The sequence below is a fragment of the Camelina sativa genome, chromosome 13 (assembly GCF_000633955.1).
Source record: "Camelina sativa cultivar DH55 chromosome 13, Cs, whole genome shotgun sequence".
Taxonomy (NCBI): Eukaryota; Viridiplantae; Streptophyta; class Magnoliopsida; order Brassicales; family Brassicaceae; genus Camelina; species Camelina sativa.
In genome coordinates, this window is record NC_025697.1 from 22,173,539 (window position 1) to 22,195,163 (window position 21,625).

At 35.4% G+C, this 21,625-nt stretch overlaps 5 protein-coding genes and 1 long non-coding RNA gene across 9 annotated transcripts in view; 4 read left to right on the plus strand and 2 right to left on the minus strand.

Moving 5' to 3' along the window:
* Positions 246 to 1,719, minus strand: LOC104737486. The gene is made up of 3 exons (XM_010457685.2): positions 1,389 to 1,719; positions 712 to 853; positions 246 to 532 (listed from the first exon to the last, which is right to left on the minus strand). Exons 1-3 carry the CDS (start codon positions 1,658 to 1,660, stop codon positions 452 to 454), a joined length of 495 nt encoding a protein of 164 aa, XP_010455987.1. The 5' UTR covers positions 1,661 to 1,719; the 3' UTR covers positions 246 to 451.
* LOC104737488 (NF-kappa-B-activating protein-like) lies at positions 1,864 to 3,444 on the plus strand. The gene has a single exon (XM_010457687.2). The coding sequence runs from the start codon at positions 1,927 to 1,929 to the stop codon at positions 3,223 to 3,225; it is 1,299 nt and encodes a 432-aa protein (XP_010455989.1). The 5' UTR covers positions 1,864 to 1,926; the 3' UTR covers positions 3,226 to 3,444.
* On the plus strand, positions 4,664 to 7,779 carry LOC104737489. The gene is made up of 7 exons (XR_759740.2): positions 4,664 to 5,900; positions 6,028 to 6,071; positions 6,186 to 6,303; positions 6,528 to 6,569; positions 6,737 to 6,770; positions 7,020 to 7,073; positions 7,270 to 7,779. It is a non-coding gene; the product is annotated as an uncharacterized LOC104737489 (long non-coding RNA).
* LOC104737490 lies at positions 9,139 to 11,549 on the plus strand. Its single transcript, XM_010457688.2, has 3 exons — positions 9,139 to 9,345; positions 9,500 to 11,183; positions 11,267 to 11,549. The coding sequence occupies exon 2, from the start codon at positions 9,663 to 9,665 to the stop codon at positions 10,290 to 10,292; it is 630 nt and encodes a 209-aa protein (XP_010455990.1). The 5' UTR covers positions 9,139 to 9,345; positions 9,500 to 9,662; the 3' UTR covers positions 10,293 to 11,183; positions 11,267 to 11,549.
* Positions 14,262 to 19,034, plus strand: LOC104737492 (protein NETWORKED 1C-like). Of its 4 annotated transcripts, none has more exons than XM_010457692.2 (4): positions 14,262 to 14,499; positions 14,913 to 15,124; positions 15,271 to 17,795; positions 17,906 to 19,034. In XM_010457692.2, the coding sequence occupies exons 2-4, from the start codon at positions 15,022 to 15,024 to the stop codon at positions 18,884 to 18,886; spliced, it is 3,609 nt and encodes a 1,202-aa protein (XP_010455994.1). In that variant the 5' UTR covers positions 14,262 to 14,499; positions 14,913 to 15,021; the 3' UTR covers positions 18,887 to 19,034. The 4 variants fall into 4 exon arrangements, with proteins under 4 accessions (XP_010455994.1, XP_010455993.1, XP_010455992.1 ...); XM_010457691.2 differs by having other exon boundaries at positions 14,262 to 14,452; XM_010457690.2 differs by having other exon boundaries at positions 14,262 to 14,412.
* Positions 19,001 to 21,625, minus strand: part of LOC104737491 (sulfate transporter 3.2-like) — a 7,908-nt gene continuing 5,283 nt past the window's right edge. Inside the window, exons 6-11 of the mRNA XM_010457689.1 lie at positions 21,256 to 21,382; positions 20,501 to 20,787; positions 20,188 to 20,378; positions 19,897 to 19,982; positions 19,387 to 19,463; positions 19,001 to 19,294 (exon numbers count right to left, since the gene is read on the minus strand). Of these exons, the coding sequence (XP_010455991.1) occupies positions 19,118 to 19,294; positions 19,387 to 19,463; positions 19,897 to 19,982; positions 20,188 to 20,378; positions 20,501 to 20,787; positions 21,256 to 21,382 (945 nt within the window). The 3' untranslated portion in view covers positions 19,001 to 19,117. The remainder of the gene's footprint in view (positions 19,295 to 19,386; positions 19,464 to 19,896; positions 19,983 to 20,187; positions 20,379 to 20,500; positions 20,788 to 21,255; positions 21,383 to 21,625) is intronic.

Below are 21,625 nucleotides of genomic sequence, written 5' to 3' on the forward strand. Positions count from 1 at the left end.
ATGAAATTTATTTTAGTTGAAAAAATTATCAAATTTTAGTAAGTATCATTTTAAGAAAAAATCATTAAAAAGTATTAGTAATTTTTTATGTTTGATTTTATAAATTTGAACACATGTATTTTTGCTTACTTCGAACTATAGTCTCGTTTTTCTTCGGTTTAGATGATTTATGTACTTCGAATTCCAATTATGTTTGATGTCACTTTTCAGTATAGTTGGTTTGGTTTTTCGGTTTAAACAATCTCGGTTCAATTCGATTTTTATAATGCCCACTACATTCATCGTGGGTGTTTGAATTGAAATCAAGAGCTTTGTAGTTTGTATCCCAAACAGCTGTGTGAGCCTGTGACTGAAGTGAGCTAAAACCCATAGATGACTGTTATTATACAAGAGGGAAAGATTTATGCAAGAAACGAATGTTATGTAGAGAGGATTGGGGAAGATCCTACTATTAAGTCTTGTTTTTGCCGTATATATCTTCAAAGCCATCAGATACTCTTTTCCTTCTTTCAGCAATCATTTCTGAATACGACTGAAAAAACCAAAGAACACAAAACCATCAGAGTAAGGCTTGTTTCCCTAAGATTACAGAAACTAGCATCGTGTGAAGATATTATAACAAGATATTTACTTTCCTTCACTCAGACTAAAGTCATTAACAGATTTTAGTAACTAGACTAAAAAGGAAAGTTTAAACAGATTCATTCACACCTTTGGGTAGCTATAAAGGAAAATGTACCACCAAGCGCCAATTGAACCAACAGCAAGCGATGAAACGACGACCGAGTGTAGTATTAGCCAGCTACATGCCACTATTGATACACCTGTTAGCATTATCGTCCATGGCTGACACCTGAGAAACAAAGCCAAGGCATATTCAAAACCCTATCTCAAGAAAAGGAAGAACCCTAGGCCCTAAAAAACGTCTAACGTTCTTGTTTGCAAATACACACCAGATCAAATAGATATCCAAAGTTGTCGTTGTTAAGAAGGTTTTGAATCTCTTCTTAACCCAACTACGATCACATAATCTGTATTTTGGTTCTTCACTATCTTCCTAACCCAAAGATTCAAAATTTTGTCTTTTCTAGCTTCCAAAACAGAGTGAAGAACCACAACACAAATCATGAAAATGGAATTTGGTAAGACTTGTTCTAAGTAGCATCAATCAATTAATTAATTCAGCTTCATTCAAAAAAGGTTCTTGGGTAGGCATAATTTGCTAACCAAGATTAAGGATTGGTCCACTTAGAGCTTTAGAAATGACCTTATGACTCTACGAACAAACTCTCTATCTAAGCTCTAGACCCATGTTTAGAACCAGCAATCTTAACACCAAATCCAAACTAGTTGAAATAAATTGAACTGGGGACTTGATTGAGACTTACCAAGAGGGTTTAGTGTCCCAAACGGAGTCGTATTCTAGAGATAGATTGTCTAAGAGACCTTCCATGTCATCAACTACGCCACTTTCATTGACGAACCTCGAATCATTGGGCTCTCTCCGATTCCCACCCAAACTTCTAATCTTCGTGCTAATCCTTATTGGTTCGAAATTGAAAGAGTGAAGGCGCGTTCGGTAGCTGAGTTTCGTAAGACGAGCCTGTGTCTGGAGCCGAAACGGAGGCAGAGCCACGGCGGAGATGGAGAGACTTGCCATCTGAAGACGACGGATAAGGATAAAGGACTCAATTGTCTCTAATTAAAATGTGTGGGTTCTTTGTATAATAATTAAACAAATACTGTATGTGTTTTTTCAGTGGTGAATCATTTATATTGGGCTTAATTGTTTAATGGCCCAATAAGTAAAAAGGCTTGTATATAATGTTGACTCAAAGCCCTAATTTTTCCCAACACATCTGAAAAGATTTTTGATATTTTTCTTATCGTCGTCGGAGCGACGGTCTGGATTAGGGCTTTGTGAGAATGACGATGAACTCTCTCCCGAGGAGATTTGGGAAGAATCAAGGCTATTTGGATCGAGACTATCGAAACAGAAGGAGATCTGATTCAGAATCCGATGAAGAGATGAAAGGACTGAGTCACGAGGAGTATCGAAGGCATAAGCGGCTCAAGATGAGGAAATCAGCCAAGTTCTGCTTTTGGGAGAACACACCGAGTCCACCTAGAGATCCGAACGAGGATTCCGATGATAACGCCGACGAGGTTTTGGACAGGAACGGCGGCGAGAAGGACGATAAAGAGAAAGGGAAAGATAGGAAAGGTAAATCTGAATCTGAATCTGGGAAGTCGGATTCGGAATCTGAATCTGATGGTTTGAGATCTAGGAAGAGGAAAGGGAAGAAGAGCTCTAGGTCTAAGCGTAGTAGGCGTAGGAGATCTTATGATAGTGATAGTGAATCTGAAGGGAGTGAGAGTGCTTCGGAAGAGGAAGATAGGAGAAGAAGGAGAAAGACTTCTAAGAAGAAGAAAAGTAGAAGCAGTCGTAGTAGTAAGAAAAAGCGAAGTCATAGGAAGAAGAGGAGATACAGTGACTCTGATGAGAGCAGCGATGAGGATAGTAAAGCGGAGGAATCTGAGATTAGTGCTTCGTCTTCTGGGGAGGAAGAGTCCAAGTCAAAGAGCAAGAGGAGGAAGAGATCTTCGGGTTCTAGCTCGAAACGAAGCAAGGAAAAGATAACAAAGTCAGAGACTGAAAGCGATGGTACTGAGGATGATTCGAAGATGCAAGTAGAAGAAACGGTGAAGAATACTGAAGTTGAACTTGATGAAGAGGAGTTGAAGAAGTTCAAAGAGATGATTGAGCTGAAGAAGAAATCTTCAGCTCCTGATGAAGAAGAGGAAGACGCTGATGTTGGTCCAATGCCATTACCTAAAGCTGAAGGTCACATCAGTTATGGTGGTGCTTTAAGACCTGGTGAAGGAGATGCTATAGCACAGTATGTTCAGCAAGGTAAACGTATCCCACGTAGAGGAGAAGTGGGTCTTAACGCTGAAGAGATTCAGAAGTTTGAGGATCTTGGTTATGTGATGAGTGGAAGTAGGCATCAAAGGATGAATGCTATCCGTATTAGAAAGGAAAACCAGGTTTACAGTGCCGAAGACAAACGGGCATTGGCCATGTTTAACTACGAGGAGAAGGCCAAGCGCGAGGCTAAGGTTATGTCTGATCTGCAGCGGCTTGTGCAGCGCCATATGGGAGAAGAGTTGGGACCTAATCATGACCCTTTTGGTGCTACAAAGACTGATGGAGCTGATGATTGATTTTTGTTTTGCTTCATGCTGCTACTTGTGCGGGCACTCTCACTCATCTTATGCTTTTATATTGTAGAGACTGTTCCTTATTTGCATCCATATATACTGTTGTTTGCTACTTGCCCGGTAATGTGCTTCATAGTTTATGCTTTAATCTGCTATGTACTGCATGATTGCGTTTTGTGTTAAAGATTCTGACTTTAGGTATATGCAACTGTTCTTAGGTCCGATGATTGTATTTAAAGGGCATTCACTAAGTTCTAAGACTGTAGAAACAATCAATTATTTAGGATATCACTTGATATGATTCACAGATTATGCGTTTGTCCCTCTATATCAAACAAGTCTTCTTTGATGGGCTTCTTGATTGTAGTCAGCATGGGATTATCATCCTACTGAATTTACTTACAGCAGATAAACACTTCACGTGCTGAACACAGAGAGATCTAATCTTTTTCGTTAACAGTATAATTCATTGTAAAAAAATAGTATATATTTTACACGCCATTGCAATTTTTGAAAAAGAAAAAGAAAAAATCCTAATCACTAGAACTCAGTGACCACCTTTTTCTACTTCTAAACTCTCATACTCATAGTCATAGACTAATCTATGAATTAAACTCGAAGATACACTAGTTGTCACTTTTCACCGTAACACAAACTTGAAAAATTCCGTTATATAGAGCGTAAGACCAAGATACGGACCAATACTTTACAAGCCCATAAGCCGATATTTTATAAGCCCATAAAAACTAAGCCCAGTTTCGTTTTAATTTTGTAACGGTCAAATTAAGAGCATGTAAAGACAGAGGTTGCGATGTGGTGTTAAAAAAAAAAAAAAAGGTTGCGATTCAAATCTATCTTTCGCTAGCGATTTTCGCAATTGCGATTCTCTTTCGTCGATCTCTTCTCTAGAGCGATTCGGGAAGATCTTCGTCGTCTGTACAAGGTTTTGTTTTTTTTTGTTTTTTTTTTCAGCTTCAGATGAATTTGATTTAGGGTTCTTCTTGATTTTGCATAACCAAACCTCTCTTTTGTGTTTTTTTTCTTCAGTTTTGGGGTTTGGTAGTTTTGTAATTGTATTTTTTTCTTAGATTTCGATCGAACGCTTTTAAAAAATTAAAACTTTGATTTGGTTTTTCGTTAAGCAAAATCCAAAAGCCCTCTCTTTTTCGTTATGTTGTTCGTCTTAGGGCTTCTGATTATATTGTTTCCCTCTTTTGAATTCGAAACCTTTTTGTTACAGAGATTCAGATTTTCAAAAGTTTTCGAATAAAAGGTTCGTAAATCAAAAACCCCCTCTATTAAACTTTTGATTTCAATCTTAGGGTTTTGAATTTCAAAACTTGTATTTCTTAAAAAGATTGATCCTTTCTTCTTGTTCTCGGTTTTAGTTTGTTTTGTTTTCAAGTTTTGATGTTTTCTTCAAAAACCCAAAGGAAAGGGACTACACATTATATGATTGTGTTTGTCCGGTTTCTAACTTGGGGACATTGTCCGCGTCCGTAAGAACCAAAAAAGGCTTGTCAATACATTCTCTACTGTCTTGCTGTGGCTGGGACAGCTTGACAGAAACTTCAATCTCTGCTAAAAGATCAGTCTTTGTTAAGGCTTGGACCATAATGTGTCCTTAGAAAAATTCAATATCTCTGCTATGAATTATATGGAGTCACAATTCAATATCTTTGCTATGAATTATATGGAGTTACAATTCAATATTTCTGCTCATTTGATGGAGAGTAAAAAGTCCTTTGGACAATGATATCTATAAGAAAGTTTCAATTCTCTGCTTATACAATAATTCAATGTTCTGCAAAATTTGATGGAGAGGAAAAGATACAGTCTACAAAGCAGGGCTTGGTTAATATATGGCTTGGCCTTGATGTGAACATTCAATATCTCTGTTACAGAAAACTTCAGTCTCTGCTAAGATCAGACTTGTACAGTGATTTTCTGGAGAAAATTCAATGCTCTGCTTAAAATATATAGAACTCAATATTCTGCTAATTATTGATGGAGAGAAAAAAAAAATGTTCTTTTGTAGGACTTGTGGTTGCTGGGGCTGGGACAGCTTGATAACAGAAGCTAGATGTTCTTGGGGCAGAGATATTACGACTGTAAGTAAAAGCCTTTCAAAACTACATCCCAAGATTGGAGATATCAATCTCTACTAATATGAGTTCTATTGTCTTGCTGAGCTGGGACAGCTTGACATTAACTTCAATCTCTGCTAAGATTAGCCTCTATTAAGGCTTTGGACAATGATGTCCTGAGAAATTGAGAAATTCAATTCTCTGCTTAAATTATATGGAGTACAATTCAATATTCTGCTAATTTGATGGAGAGTAAAAGTCCTTTTAAGGCTTGTTTAATGCCTTTGTAAGATTGGAAAGCTCTGTTGTCCGATCAAAGATATTGTGCTGAAGCTGGCAGCATCTTTAAAATTCAATATAATCTGCTATAAAAAAAACTTCAATTTCTGCTAAGTTCAGACTTGTACAGTGTTGTCTGGAGAAATTCAATTATCTGCTTAAACTATAAAAGTCAGTGTTCTGCTAACTGATGGAGAGAAAGTATCATATTCAATGTTCTGCTAACTGATGGAGACTATATGTCCTTAATTACGGCTGGTTTTGCTGGGACTGAGACAACATGATTCACATTCAATATTCTCTTTTGATCAGGTAAGTATCTCTTCCCTTCCCTCTTTTTTAACAAGGTATAATATATTCCCTTGATTTGATCTTGAATTTGATCACATAATCTTTTATATAACTGTTATGAGTTATTACTAATCTATACTTTTTTTAGCTTCAGAAGCCCAAGAACTAGAGCGTGTACATGATCTTTCTCAGGTTCGACTTCTCTCCCTCGATTTTAATATCATTGTGTTACTGGTTGTGTTTGAATTGTTTTGTACTGGTATGGTTGTGGAGACTCTAGCTTTTTGGTAACTTCTGGTGCAGCAGGATTAGCTGAACGAGCAGGTATGTTTCTGAATCCTCTAACTGTTTGTTTCTAAGAAGGAGCAGAGCTTTCAGCAGCTTTTGTCTCTGAAAAAGAAAGAAGAAGACTTTTGTTTCTCAGGTACACCCGTTGTATATTGCTTTTTGATACTCAATATTATTAATTAGTGGTAGCTAGGTACCAAACAAATCTCATTTAGGGGCACTTACAGCTTGCAATCCCCTGAAATTTTTCTTCACATATATCTTTAGTACCTTTTGTAGAATTCAAATTTTAAAATTTTGTATGTCTTTCTTCACATTGTATATGACTTTGGCCTAACAAATTTATGACTTTATTTGCAGAAAACATAATAGAAATTGGAAATTCAACCTCTTTTCAAGCATGTAAGTATCTGAACTTTGAATCCAATTGTACTTGCAAGTTCTATTTATTTCAAAGACTCTTAATTGTTCATCTGATATGTTTTTCGAATAAAGCATCTTTGGTGTGTAAATGTTCGTTTTCTCTTTTCAATATTATATTGGTGTTGCTTCTGTTTTGATTGTTGTAGTAGAGACACGCCTGAACCGGCAGCTATTGATCAGGTAATTTTTTACCCCTTCATCAAAGCTCTAAATTCATATGTTTGTTTATGCTGTAGAGAAGTTGAGATCTCATGAATTTTCAACATACTATGGTTTCTACTCTGTTTTTTACTATACTGAGTTAATGTTTATATAAACCACAACATTGAAATAATGACTTTGTCATCTAAAACTTGACTTTATACAACATCATTTTGAGGTCTCTACTTACCTATTTTAACTATATGATACGTTTTTTTGTTTGATCAGGGGCATGTTTGGAGCTTCTGTGGGGCACGTCGTCTTCAACACTACTCTTTCCAAGTAAGTACATGTATTATTAATTCGATTTTGTCTTCATTTACTATTTTTGGTTTTGGAAAAGAAAAGCTTTGGTTTCGTTTCTCTTTTAGCTTTCAATTTTAGTATTGATTTGCATTTGCATTTGTTTAACTTTGTGATAGGTAGCATATATGAGTTCGTTTAAAGTTTGACTATAAGTTTTTTTGTGTTTTCTCAGGTGGATTGTTTGCTTTAGGATTAAACAAAACTTCAACTAAGTTGCTCCCACATCTCTAATGCTAACACTGATATAAACATAAAAACACTTAACACACGAACACCCACATACACGAAACGTGACCATAAAACACAAACGAAAATTGTCTACCCACAATCTCACACGCTGATACAAACACACACGTTTCACGAACACAGAGACACTGAATGTAAACGTAAACATAACTTTTGTGTACCAAACGCTAATACTAACAAACTTAAATGCAAAAGAAAAAAATAACGTGAACTGATTCAGTTGAAGTTAGTGTTTGTTTAGTAGTAGTAGCATCAGATGATCGTTCTCTTAATTTTCAACAGACCAAATCGTTGAATAACCGACATTAGTTAAATCCAAGTTGAACCAAACCGAGATAGCTGCAAAACGCATGTGCAAAAGAAATTGCGAACCTCTTCACTTCTCCTTATCATATAATCAGCTTCTCTTAAGACTCACAAGTTTTCAACTAAATGACGTACTTGTTAAGACCATTTGAATTTTAAATAATGTTTCAAATTTTATCTTTTTATTCATTTTGAAGATGAAAAAAAAAGGAACTATTCACATGAATTTCCATCTTTAAAATAAAAATTGAAAAAAAAATATCTTTTCATAATTTTTTTTTTATAAACCATATAAATTCCACACCTTCTCCATTTCGGTTTAAGAAATGTCTCTTCGTCTCAAAAGATGATTAACCCGTGGTACAAGAGAGTCAACCTCTTTTTACTACCAGTCACCACCGTCCTTTTTGGTTTCCAAGTTCCAACACATAAGTTTATTTTGAATTTCAAATCAATTATAATTTATGAACCAATCAACCTTTTAATTCTTTAACTTTCAAAAGCTTTACAAACCCAAACATGAATGTTATGCGCATTTAGAAGATCTAGAAGTGTGGGGAATTCCAAAGCGTTGTAGTTTCTTGAGGTTGAAGTTGAACAAACGCTAAAACACTTTTTCCAAAAAGGATTTAAACGTTTTCGTAATTAATACTCCATCCGTAATCAACTTCTAAAAAAGTTGGAAGAATAAAAAAGCAGTAGCATCATAAATGAAATATCACCGATTATATATCATCGTCACCATTATTGTCATCATTATTCTATTTTTGGAACTGTGAAACAAACAAGTACTGTGTCTGTATGTATATATATTATTGGGGGATCTCTATAATTGTGAAGTGCAATAATTTCTGAATTTGCAGGCAGATCATCATATATATTTATATATAGTTGAGAAAATAACCTCTATTCAATAAATTCAATTATAGTTTATATGATTCCACATTTGTGGAACTATACAATGTCTGGATCTTTTTCTTCATTGGTGGTACATATCTTCATTAGAAGACCCTACCAAAGTACCTGGTCCATACATAATCTCTAATTACTCGTTTTTCTAAATTAATACAACTCATTTAAATTTAAAGAAGCAAATTGATGATCGTGCTTGGATTTAGAAATAAATGAGAAAGAAAACGACATCCATTGTTTCAAATACATAGTGAAAAAAATTTATTTATTTTTTAATCAAAAACTTACATTACACAACGGTTATGAAAAATACACTATTTAAAGAAAAAAAAGTGACGTAAGAGGGTCCTCTTCTCAATTCTCATGCATGAATAATGGAATTAAATTAATGAGGAAGACGCTTAAGTTAAGTTTGACCCGATGCCTTTAATACTCGAATTTACTTTTGTTTATAAATAGTTAATTAATTACTTTGGTCGAGTAAAAGACGAAAAGGACAAATGCTCAATGGATAAAGTCAAGGGTAATTTTGTCATTTCAAGTAAACAGAATCATGAAGTAACTGTGCCTGCCTACTCACTTAAAAAGACAACTGCTCTCTCTCTCTCTTCTTCTCTATCATCATCAAACCTCATTTCTCAGATCCGTAGGATCTTCGTTTCCATGGAGGCTTAAAAACCCTAATAGAAAGAAGATACCCTCTTTCAACACATCTTTGATTCGCTAAGTGAAGAACAAACCAATCTTCGCGATTCGTCTTCATCAAAAGGACCTCTTTTTCAAGGTGAATTTCTCAATGGAAGCTCTCTTCGTGTTTTCAGGATCTAATCTTTTGATTTCGCTTTGCTTCTTCGTATGTGATGATCATTTACTTTGGTTTCCCCCATTTGTGTGGCTTGAAATGAAATTGCTTTTTTTTTTTTTTTCTTTTTCTTCAGCTTTTCGAAACAAGCTGGGGTTTCGGATTTTGTGATCTTCAGAGACGCTTCGGGTTGAGAAACGAGTGAAAGGATTTAGATTTTTGATCAGTGTGTTCTTGCGACTAGTTGTTGTGGTAGTGAAAGCTTCTTACTTTTTGACAGTGTGTGATTTAATCTCGAAATGGAAACGCTTATTGTAGCTGTGGAACATAGGGATCAGTATTATGGGAAGAGATCTCTTGTTCATCATGATCGTTTTAGATCAGCTCCTTCCAAAACTTTCAGGCAAATCAATTGCAGAACTTTTCATTCTGGTGTTGGTTTGCTTCCAAGGCCAAAGAGAACTTCTTCTTCTACAACTTTAGCGAAAGGAGCTGCTCTTCCTCAAGTTCAGTCTCCTCGTTCTCCCAAGTCTGTTTTGCCGGTTTTTAATCATCCTTCGGTTGGCAGCGGTAGAAGAACTAGTCCCATTCCAATTGCTAACTGCAGAGGTCCTCAGATCCGTAGGTGTGCCAGTGAATTTGTTGACAAAAGGAGAAGCCTTTCTTACTCTGAGCTTTGGGCTGGACCTACTTACTCCAACTCGCCCCCGCCTGCTTCTGTGCCCATTCCTAAGTTTTCTCTCCACCAAAAGAGGACGGTATCTTTGACCTTTCCTGCTCCTGACTCTGCTGTTGATATCCGTGAAGTTGCCATGTCTGCGCCGGTTTCTCCAACTTCATCTGCTGACAATCCTTTTCGTAGTACCGTCTCTGCCACTATGACACTGCGTCGCATGCTCAATCTTGAGCTTGATGCTGCAGATGAATGAAGATCAGGAGCCTTTATAGGGGAACGGGGTTAGTTTTAGTTTTATGCACATAGAAATAAGGTGTTAGTCACCAAGTTGGTTTGAGTTTGCTTCTTAGCTTTCAATAGCAATGGTAAAGGAACACGTAAGCAGTCTTGACTCAGAGTTGGTCAGCAGTTACTACTGGATCTCCTACGCAGATGGGGTGTTATTAATGGTGGGACAGCTGGTTATAGTGGGTAGAATCATTCAGGAAGCAGATTGATATCGCGTAAAAGAGAAGACTTGATTCTTGGTGTAGTATATAGGATGGCCAAAACTTTACCAGTCTCTAACATATATACTGGGTGAATGCTAAGTTCATGTAGTGATGCTTGAACATTAGTGTTTCCTCTTTGCCCTTTGTCTAGTTTCTTCTTAGAGTCGTCTTTTTTCCCTTTGGCTTCTTTTCTTAAGTGGGTTAGATAGCATCTAGCTAGCATGTATATGCAGTAGAACCTTTGATCATACTGGGTTTCTGTTTCATTCGTCCAAGTTTCGTCTTCTCGGGTTCTTAGTTTTACCTTTGTCCTGTATCTCCCTCTCTGTCCATATCTTTTTCTTTTTAAGTCTACTTCTCTACCTTCTAATTCACTTCGATCCAGCCTTACAAGATGTAAATCTAACTACTCTCCTGCTAAGTGATCTTCCTCTTCGCCTCGTTTCCTGTTTTTTTGAAAGGGAAAAAGGGAAGGGCTAGTTTTACTGACCCTCTTAGACTATCTCTGCTGGTAAAGAAGATTTATCTAGATTCAAGCCATTTCAGTCTCACCTTTAATCCACTTATTGTGAAGAAAAGGCATTCCTTAGGTTCTTACCTAGAACACCTTTGCCTCGTTGAAGTTTCGTGATCCTGCCTAATCTGCTCACCAGGTAAAACCTGAAGCTCTCTTAAGCTCTTCCAGTTAAGAAAATCTGCATGTGTAATTTATACAAGTTTTTGACATTTGTATCAGGGACCTGGAGAAGCTGCTGCTCTGCTTTTGATGCTCTGCTTCTTGGTTGCTTTGTCTCTCTACTATCTTTGGGTTGTTTTGTTAGACAAGGAGACAAGTATAGTCTCTGTGTGTGGAACTGTTGTGTGAAGGTTTCCACAAACGTATGTTTCTTCTTATCTTTTGTAGTTTGTGTCAAGTGTTGTAGAGACGTCTTGCTATCTTGTTTTGGAGTTTTAATGTTGAAGGATATGTATCCCTGGTTCCCTTACTTACTCTACCTACTATTATTCTCTTCTATGCCTCTATGGTTTCTTTATTGCATAAGGATATTTGGTGAAGGAATAACTAACTAGTGTATATCTGAAACTCAAATACTAGCTGGAAGTTTTTAGCTAAAATGGCCCGTTATGGGCCTATTGGACTACAGTACTACTGCATCATGTCATCATCTTCACCATCTCGATCTTTCAATTTATTTTTTACCCCTGAACGTTAAAAAGGCAAAATTTTCAACACTTTAACTATGGAGGGTAGGCAGGCAGCTATAGTTACTACTTGAGACAATGTCAAGAAAGATTAAAAATAGACGTTTGGTTGGGACCAAGTATAGAGAGACTAGAGAAAGGTGGTTGAAGAAGATGAATTTTTTAGTGAGAGTTGTAAATGGTTTGGTAGTTAATTGAGTTTTCATGATGGTTCATTATTACGATTGGGCCCAACAACAACAACAACAAGAAAAGAAAAACTTTGTTGGCATTTTCTTGTTCGTATTTAAAAGTACAACGGCTGGATACCGACAGTTTGATTTTGATATGTTAAAGGGCATATTTTTTCTTTTGTTTCATACTTAATTCCTAATTGTAGCTTAATTCTATAGTTTTTTTTTTTTTTTTCTGAATGAATGTAAAATGCTATAGTATTATTATTAATCAAAGGATACTTTGGCAATCATGATTTAATAATCTAAAGAGTTTTTTTTAAAGCCACACCTTATATGACTTTCCTCTCTTTTTCTTTTGGTAAAATGAATCAAGCTGAGTTGATAACATGTGCAAGTGCAAAAGATTAAAGGTTTATAGATATTGCTAGTACAATTATTTTTATGTTTCACAATTAATATCGTTTTGACAAGTTTGGCACCAATTAAAAATTATGCAAGCGATTCTACTATATCCCTAGGTGAAAGAAAAAAAAACAAGTTGACCCTTGTTATCATTATGTTCTTGGTAAAGTACTAAGTATAATCTTTGTATATCTTTTTCCCCAAATAAACAGTTTTAAATTGTCTTTTACAAATTATTCCATAGAATTAATCTTAATAAGCTTAGAAATTAGTAATGTTACAGAAAACTTAATTATCTTTATTCATCAATCAAATTGCTTAACTCAAACAAAGATTTATGTATAATATAGATCCTGTATGTATCTTAATGCGCATGGGGTGAGATGTGACTACGTGGACGAATATGATTGGGTGAAGTACGTAGGACCCAAAGTTCAGCTCTGAAAAATACGCCTCTCTGTTGCCTTTTTCTGATTCTCTCTCTCTCCAAAGATTCTCTCCCTTTTTATACTATAAAGAAGAAAAAAAAAGAAGAGGAAACAAGTAGTAATAATTAATTTATTCAATAAACAAGTTGAAATGATATTATTGAAACAATGTATTATCATTGATTGTAATATATTTGCAAAAGATTAAACTTCAAATTTATTAAATCAATAGAGTTTTAATTACTAAAATTTAAACCAAGTATTATAGATAATATATAGTTTTTAACATGGTGTGTGTTATTAAGGGTATAAAATGGATTTTCTATGTAAATCTATCATAGAATATTTTTTGAATACTATCATGTAAGATAAGTTTTCATAAAGTATGGAAGGATACATTGTGAATTACAACTTGAGCATATCTTATTGCTGTCATTGATTGTAAAAAAAAAAGAGAATATATACTAGTACTTTTGCAGCAGTTTTTGCTCAAAAATATTTTTTTGAAAGTTTTTACATTTAATACCATTTAATGTTTATATTCATATCCAAACAAAGTTAGTTAATTCTCTCTACTATCCTTATAACCAAACAGAATTAAAATATTTTAAATATTCATATATATATAATATTCTATAATTAATATAGATATTTAGAAGATTTATTCCATATTAAAAAAATTATTCTCCTATCATCTTTTTTATTTTATTTTAAAATTTAAATAAAGTAAATCGTCATATAATGCAGAAAGTTAATAAAAATGTATATTTTCGGGCATATATTGTGATTTGAATTTTTTAAAACGAACATATATTAATCAATTAATATAAAAGTGTGTGTTCAACATACATATATAGTAAATTTACCGTATATAGTAAATTATAGAATTTTAAGAAATTTATAATTTATAAGTGATATATATAAACTTAATAAAAAGTTTAAAATTATGAATATTTAAACATATTAAATTTTCAAAATAACACAAACAAGTTATATTATATGACAGGTTATAAGACATTACATGATTGAATAGATAATACTAAAAAATAAAATATCATTAATACGATACTTCAGTACGGGTTAAATCTTTATTTTACTATTTTAACAATACCAATATAAAAGATATCGAATCAAATTGATTTAATTAAGATTGTATTAAACAAAAATTGTTGTACAGTATACCACGAACTATATACTAAATCACTAAAATTAACAAAAAATTTATATTAGCAAAATTACTATTAAAATAGTATATTAACAAAAAAAAATAAAAATAAAAACTTGCTGGTCATAATTAGTGAAATGATAAACATTTCGCTTAATTTATGGCGTAATTTACATTAAATTTGTTTTTTTTTCTTTGTACAAGTTTGTTAATTAGTACACTTTTTTGTTTTAGGAAGTCAAATATTCCACAAGCAATCCCGAGAATAACATTTTAGAAACTCGTTTACAAGGGTAGTATCGTCATTTCACTTGCTCTAATCGCTCTTTTTCAGCCCCCACCAGTGCCACCGCACCATAACCTAAGCAAAACTCTCTTCTTCACAACGTAAAAAAGCAGAAACAGAGCTTCTTTTTTTTTTCTACACACCAAGAGAGAGAGAGAGAGAGAGAGAGATCTAGAAGATGATGATGGGATGAGATACGCGAGGAAGATGACTTTTAAGCGCGTAAGAAGCTTCTAAGCGCTTGATTCTTCATTTAATCGACGTGCGATTCTTAATTTTTTCTTTTTTTTTGGTTTTTTTTTGGGTGTGGTAAGAAGAACTCGACTTCAGTGCTCTCCGATTCGTTTGATAACTGTGGGATTTTTGATTTATTTTAGCTCTCAGATCATCATTTTAGCTTAATATCTGTGCACTGTTAATCGACAAAGCTACACACGTAATCTACAGTGTGATCCTCTAATTTTTTTTTTATTTTATTCTGACTCGAATTTTGTTTTGTGTTCTGGGTTTTAAGAGCATGGAGATTATCTCTATGGTAATCGTATCATAGAAAAAAATCACAATCTTGTAGTACATGTTTATTTATTCGAAAATTTAGGTTGCTTTAGTTTGGCTATTTTCTCTGATTCAGTGATTCTGGGTTTCATACACACTTGTTACTGTGTTCTTTTTTGGCACTTTTCTAAATAAATAAAATATTCCTTTGTCAAATTTTTTTTCAGGTAATTTGTTAGATAGGTGTTGAGAGCTTGAGACAGAGACGACGCTTGGTGTAACAATCCTTTGTGTTCTGTTTTGTGTTTGCTGGAAGAAAATAAGATTAAAAAAAAAATGGAGATTGCGGCAAAGAGTAATTCGAAACCTATGTATTCATGGTGGTGGGATAGTCACAATACCCCTAAGAATTCTAAATGGCTTCAGGAGAATCTTGCTGGTATGTTGTTATCTTTGTTAATGCTTACCTACTTCTACTTTATATGTGATTGATTTCTCTGCTTTAGATTCTCTTTTCTTTTGGTCTAATGACTATCTGTGAACTATTTAAAAAAATATATGTGTTGTTTCTTCTTTTTTTGAAAGGTATGGATAACAATGTGAAACAAATGATCAAGGTTCTTGAAGAAGATGCAGATTCTTTTGCTAGACGAGCAGAGATGTATTACCGTAAACGTCCTGAGCTTATGAAATTGGTTGAAGAGTTCTACCGTGCATATCGTGCATTAGCTGAAAGGTATAATCATGCAACTGGGGTAATACACAAGGCTCACCAGACTATAGCAGAAGCGTTCCCTAGCCAAGTTCCTTTGATATTTGGCGATGAGTCGACGAATGATGTTGATCCACAGACACCGGAGATGATTTCTCCTTTCCGAGCTCGGGTTGGCCCGGATGGGTTGCTAAAAGATGTAAAGAGGAATATTGATTTTAGTGAAGAAGCTCCGTTTGTGACTAGTGGGAAAGCAAGAAAGGGACTGAATTTTAATGATGTGGATGGTAAAGGAAGAAATTATCTCAAGGCTTCAGAATCTGAACGAGCTAGCAAAGCTGAGGCTGAACTTGTTGCTTTAGGAGACTCCCTTTCTAAAATGCAGGCTGAAAAAGAAGCTAGCTTAGCACTGTTTGAGAAGAATTTGGAGAGACTGTCCAATCTAGAATCTGAAGTATCTCGTGCACAAGAAGAATCAAGGGGACTTCGTGACACAGCCGCTAGTGCAGAAGCTGAGACCCAGACGCTCAGAGAAACCCTCTACAAACTGGAGTCTGAAAAGGAATCCAGCCTTCTTCGGTATGAAAAATGCCTGCAAAAGATCGCTGATTTGGAAGATGGACTCTCTGTATCCCGTAAGGAAGCTGGAGGGATGAATGAGCGAGCCAGCAAAGCTGAAGCTGAAATTCTCGCTTTAAAGCAGAGCCTTGCTAAAGCCGAAACTGAAAAGGAAGCTGCTCTTGTTCAATACAGGCAATGCTTGAATACGATATCTAACCTAGAAGAGAGACTGAGGAAGGCTGAGGAAGGTACAACGCTTATCAATGAGAGGGCTGAAAAGGCTGAGCTAGAAGTTGAAAACTTGAAGCAAACAATCTCGAAATTGACTAAGGATAAGGAAGCTTCTGAACTTCAGTTCCAACAGTGCCTCAATATAATTGCGGATCTTAAAGTCAAAGTACACCATGCTCAAGAAGAAACACAAAGTCTTAGCCATGAAATAGAGGATGGAGTCGCTAAGTTAAAGTTTTCTGAGGAGAAATGTCTTGTGCTTGAGAGATCAAATCAGAATCTTCACTCTGAGCTGGATAGTCTCTTGGAGAAACTGGGGAATCAAAGTCAGAAGTTCACCGAGAAGCAAACAGAGCTGGTCAAATTGTGGAGTTGTGTACAAGAAGAGCATTTGCGTTTTCAAGAAGCGGAGACCGCGTTCCAAACCCTACAACAGTTGCACTCTCAGTCTCAGGAGGAGCTTAATAATTTGGCTGTGGAACTTCAAACCAGGTCTCAGATCATGAAAGACATGGAGATCCGAAACAGTGAGTTGCATGAGGAAATTGAGCAAGCAAAGGTGGAGAACAAAGGTCTTAGTGAGCTCAATCTCTCTTCGGTTGCATCAATTAAAAGTTTACAAGAGGATGTCTCAAACCTAAAGGAAATAATACGCAAACTTGAAGCAGATGTTGAGCTAAGAGTGGACCAGAGAAATGCTTTACAGCAAGAAATATGTTCTCTTAAAGAGGAACTAAGTCAGGTAGGGAAGAAAAACCAGTCCATGGTAGAACAGGTGGAGTTGGTTGGGTCATCAGTCAAAGAGTTGCAGGAGGAGACCTCAACCTTAAAAGAATGCAATGAGAGAGTGAAAAGCGAAAAGATGACTCTTTCAGAGAAACTGGCAACTATGGAAAAGCTTGCTCAGAAAAACCTTATGCTAGAAAAATCTATATCAGATTTGAATTTTGAGTTGAAATCAATCAGAAGGAAGCTGAAGACGTTGGAGGAAGCTTGTCAGTCACTCTCAGAAGAGAAATCATGTCTTATATCTGAGAACGAACAAACTGCCATTGAGAACATTATCCTTATTGAATGGCTTCAGCAGCTTAAGTTAGAAGCAGTTGGTATTGAAACAGAGAAGAAGAACCTTGAGGGTAAGGCAAACACGATTGGTGATAAGTTAATAGATGCAGAAACTGAGAATATGCAGCTGAAGAGAAACCTGCTTTTTACCAGATCAGACAAAGATCACTTAGAAGATGAAATTGCTAATGTGAAGGATCAGTTACATGAGAAGGAGAAGGAACTTGAAGAAATCAAAAGGGAGAAAGAAAAGCTGAATCAAGAGGTTTTCAAAGAGAGGAGAAAGGCTGACTTTTGGGAGTCTCAAGCTGCTACATTCTTTTGCGATAAGCAGATCGCAGCTGTACATGAAACATTGATTGAAGCGACGACACGTGAGCTAGCTGAAGCCTGCAAGAATCTTGAAAGCAAAAGCGCATCGAAAGATGCGGTTATTGAAATGCTTAAAAGAAGCCAAGCTATTGTCTTGTTGAATAAAAGCATTAAATCTTTGGAGGATTATGTTTTTGTGCGCCGTGAATCTGAGGATGAAATCTCAAAGGTAATTGATCTTAGCCATTTATCTCCTCAATCTCGACTTGTAAAGTTGATTTATTTCAAAACCATAGTGAACAAATTTGTGAATTGATGTTCTCTCATCTCTTTTACCAGGGTACTGATTCAGTGGATGAACTCCCCAAGTTGGAAGATATGTGTTTGAGAATCAAAGCTGTTGCAGAGGCAATAATGGAGAAGGAGAAGCTTCTGATTCTTGAGAACACGAATGCCTACACTATGCTTGAGGCATCGTTGAAACAAATCAAAGAATTAAAAACAGGCGGCGCCGGGAGAAGCATGAGGAAGCAAGAAGGAGGAAATGGCAAAATGCGGAAGCAGAGTCACGAAATCGAGATGGAAATGAAAGATATTGTGCTTGATCAAACGTCTGATGGGTCATCGTACGAGATTGTAAGTAAGAAAGGCACTATGGAATCAGATCATTACGGTTTTGTTGAGCTAAAGCCAGTGAAGACTCACAAGAACGAAACTGCGGCTAGAACTGCAAAAGGTAAATCCTTGTCTGAAGAGTCACTGGTTGTCGATAAAGTAGAGATTTTCGACGGGTTCATGGATCCGAACAGAGAAATAAATAAGAGGAAAGTTGTAGAAAGACTTGAATCGGATTTACAGAACCTGGAGAATCTTCAAATCACTGTAGAAGTTTTGAAAAGCAAAGTCGATGCAGTGGAGAAGGAAAAGATGAAAGTTGGAGAAAACGAGTATGAAACGATCAAAGGACAGCTCGAAGAAGCAGACGAAGCAATAGAGAAGCTGTTAAACGTCAATCGAAAGCTGACCACAAAAGCCGAATCAGAGAAGGATATCGATAGAAGACGGAGAATATCCGAACAAGCAAGAAGAGGATCAGAGAAGATTGTGAGGTTACAGCAGGAGATACAGAGGATTCAGTTTATGTTGATGAAGCTTGAAGGCGAAAGAGAGCATCGAGCTAGGACGAAGGTTTCTGATACCAAATCCAAAGTTCTTCTTCGTGACTATATCTATGGTGGATCTAGAAGCGTGACCATGAAGAAAAGGACGAAGAAGCGGTCTGCGTTTTGTGGTTGTGTTCAGCAGCCACAGTCTCCTTGAAGTTATTGAAACTGTGTTGTTACTTCACCCGCAAGTAGCAAATATATTAATGTGAATTGTTTAACTGCGTTTGCGATTATGTTTTTGAACGCAGACGCGCTAGGAGAAGGTGCGTTCAAATAACAGACTTATTTTTTTTTATTTTTTATTTTTGGTACGAACAGACTCCTTAATCTTGATGACAATAAAAAAACCTCTTTAGAAATGTGAGATGAGATTCAGTACGAAATCTTAAACGTTGTTAAATTCTGGTACGGGGGAGTCGGGTTTCGCTGTGTGGAGCATGAAATTGCAAGCTGCAACAGCTTCTGCCACCGTGAGATAAATCCGTTCTTTACCAATGCTCTCTATGAAGTTGGACTTGCTTAGCTTCTTCATCACCTCTGCTCCTGGGTTTGCTACCACTAGCTGAGAAAATTAGAGAACCAAATCGCAAAATGACTAACAAATTTGGGGACTTGTTTTGGTAAGAAGACAAATAGAGGCTCTATTATATATACCTTGAGCTCTCTTCGTCCAAGGATTTTGTTGAGTTCTTCTAGCATACTTATACCGCTCGTGTCTATGTTTCCCACAGCTACATGTTAAACCAAAGTTAGATGTTTCATATTTTGGGATCAAACATTTTACGTGTCTAACAAAAAAAAAAACTGATTAATTGAATCAGAAAAGTATAGTGTTGATCAAGGTTCAGGGTTTGGTACTCTCAAACTAATTCTATTAACGCTTAAAATGATTTCAAAATTATCAGCATTTTTTTTATAGAAATCACGTCTGGAGAAAAATTCTTACTACAACAAACGTTAAAAATTATAGATAGCAAATTTTTTTGTTTATGACCAGAATACTAAATGTTTCTACATCTTTTTGCATCATTGACAAAGGATATAGCTACACATGTTTCAAGCTAACAAGCACTGAAGTACACGATAGTTTCGATAAGACAAAAATCATTTTAGAAATTTCCCGAAAAAAAAGGATTGAAGACGCATAAAAATGAAGTTTCTTACCACTCATATCAAGTAGAATGTATTGTAGACTGGTTTCTCCACTCGTTCTCAATTTTTCTTCCTCGTCATCGATCCACCTTCCAATTCTATTTAAATATTATAGATAAACAAAGATTTTATACGTCACGTATGATAATAAACAAAAATATATATTATTTTTCTTTTCTTGAAAAAGGGCTATATAATAAACTAAGATATTTCGATAACTATATATAAAGATATATATTTAATGAAGAGAATTTGTTAGAATTTGTTATAATATATGTATATAGAAATCATGAAATAAATAACCTGTCTCGCAAGTAGCTAGAGTTGGCGAAGTAGATAGGACCATCGATGTGGAGAATGAGGAGACAAGAGAGAGTGGTGGCTTGAGGGTAATGTTCAATGTTCCTATATATTTCTGTGTTCTGAATGTTTCCCATTACATAAATCTTTGGTCTTCCCACGAACAACACTAACCTCATCACTGATATTCCCACCTGCCCATATTAATTAATAGATATATATTTATTGCATATGATTGATTCTATCTTTTGAGTTGTATTGGGAGTGCATGACAAAAGGGTAAAGATAAGAGAAGTAGGAAGAGGTAAGTACGTACGGAGAGGATGAGACCAATCTCGATGGTACCGAAAACAACGCCAAAGTAAGCAGAGAGACAAACGAAGAAATCGAACTTGTCTAGTCTCCAAAGATGAAGGGCTGCTTCGTAGTCTACGAGGCCTAGCATGGCGGTGATTATGATCGAAGACAGGACCACTAGTGGCGTGTAGAAGAACAACGGCGTTAAGAACAGTAGCGTCACCGCCACTGCAACGGCCATCACCACGTTTGATAACGCCGTTTTGCAACCCGCGTTGTAGTTCACAGCCGAACGCGAAAACGGCCCTTCATATCATAATATTTTCCATTTATGTTTTCTTTTGGGGTTAAATCACAAAGTATTCTCATTTTGTTATAAGAAAATATAGTCATCATTTTGTAATCCTTTTATACCAAAAAAATAATCTCAAAACTACAAGAACTCAAAACTTATAAATACATATATACCACTAGATGTGTATTCACTAAATCAGTGTCGATATGTGAGAAGTTTTTGCATAATATTTTTTGTCAATAACATGCATTTTGTGGACGTAAATTCGGATAACATCGATTATTTCACTACCATACATACCATATGCTATATCATGAACAATATATCCCATATTAATCAACTATAAGTTATTTTGTTTGTATTGTATATTATAATGTTGTATCAACCTTGATTAATAATTAGTCGGAAAAACAAATGCAAATACTCTTTACGAAGATATTTTATAAGTAAAAAAAAAAATCATGAAAATGGTAGATTACCGGTAGTGAGATAGCAAGAGGAGAAGGAACCAAGAATGTTCATCACCCCAAAGGCTATCATCTCTTTGTTCCCATCTATGTTGTAATTCTTGTACATTGCAAAGCTTCTCCCCACTGCAATCCCTTCCTATTTTTTAAAAATAAATTATATCAACCATTTAAATTAAGGATGCAAATTGGTCTAAATTATTTTTAAACAATATGATATGAGTGAGTACGATTCATCCAAATTTGATGAACATTCAAATTTGGTTTGCAGCAAGATTCTATTAAATGAATTTTTAAAGTTTTCAACTATTTTTAAAGTGTTTCCACACATAAACTTTGTAAACCGTTTATTTTTCTTTTGAATATAATTTAACATTAAATT

Bases quoted from the DNA above. Each gene is read 5' to 3' on its own strand.
- LOC104737492 (XM_010457692.2), top strand. From the start codon at position 15,022: ATGGAGATTGCGGCAAAGAGTAATTCGAAACCTATGTATTCATGGTGG. The intron at 15,125-15,270 runs GTATGTTGTTAT...TTTTTTTGAAAG, and splicing joins GCTTCAGGAGAATCTTGCTG to GTATGGATAACAATGTGAAA. The intron at 17,796-17,905 runs GTAATTGATCTT...CTCTTTTACCAG, and splicing joins CTGAGGATGAAATCTCAAAG to GGTACTGATTCAGTGGATGA.
- LOC104737488 (XM_010457687.2), top strand. From the start codon at position 1,927: ATGACGATGAACTCTCTCCCGAGGAGATTTGGGAAGAATCAAGGCTAT.
- LOC104737486 (XM_010457685.2), bottom strand. From the start codon at position 1,660: ATGGCAAGTCTCTCCATCTCCGCCGTGGCTCTGCCTCCGTTTCGGCTC. The intron at 854-1,388 runs GTAAGTCTCAAT...TTTGTTTCTCAG, and splicing joins TGGGACACTAAACCCTCTTG to GTGTCAGCCATGGACGATAA. The intron at 533-711 runs GTGTGAATGAAT...TGGTTTTTTCAG, and splicing joins TCCTTTATAGCTACCCAAAG to TCGTATTCAGAAATGATTGC.
- LOC104737490 (XM_010457688.2), top strand. From the start codon at position 9,663: ATGGAAACGCTTATTGTAGCTGTGGAACATAGGGATCAGTATTATGGG.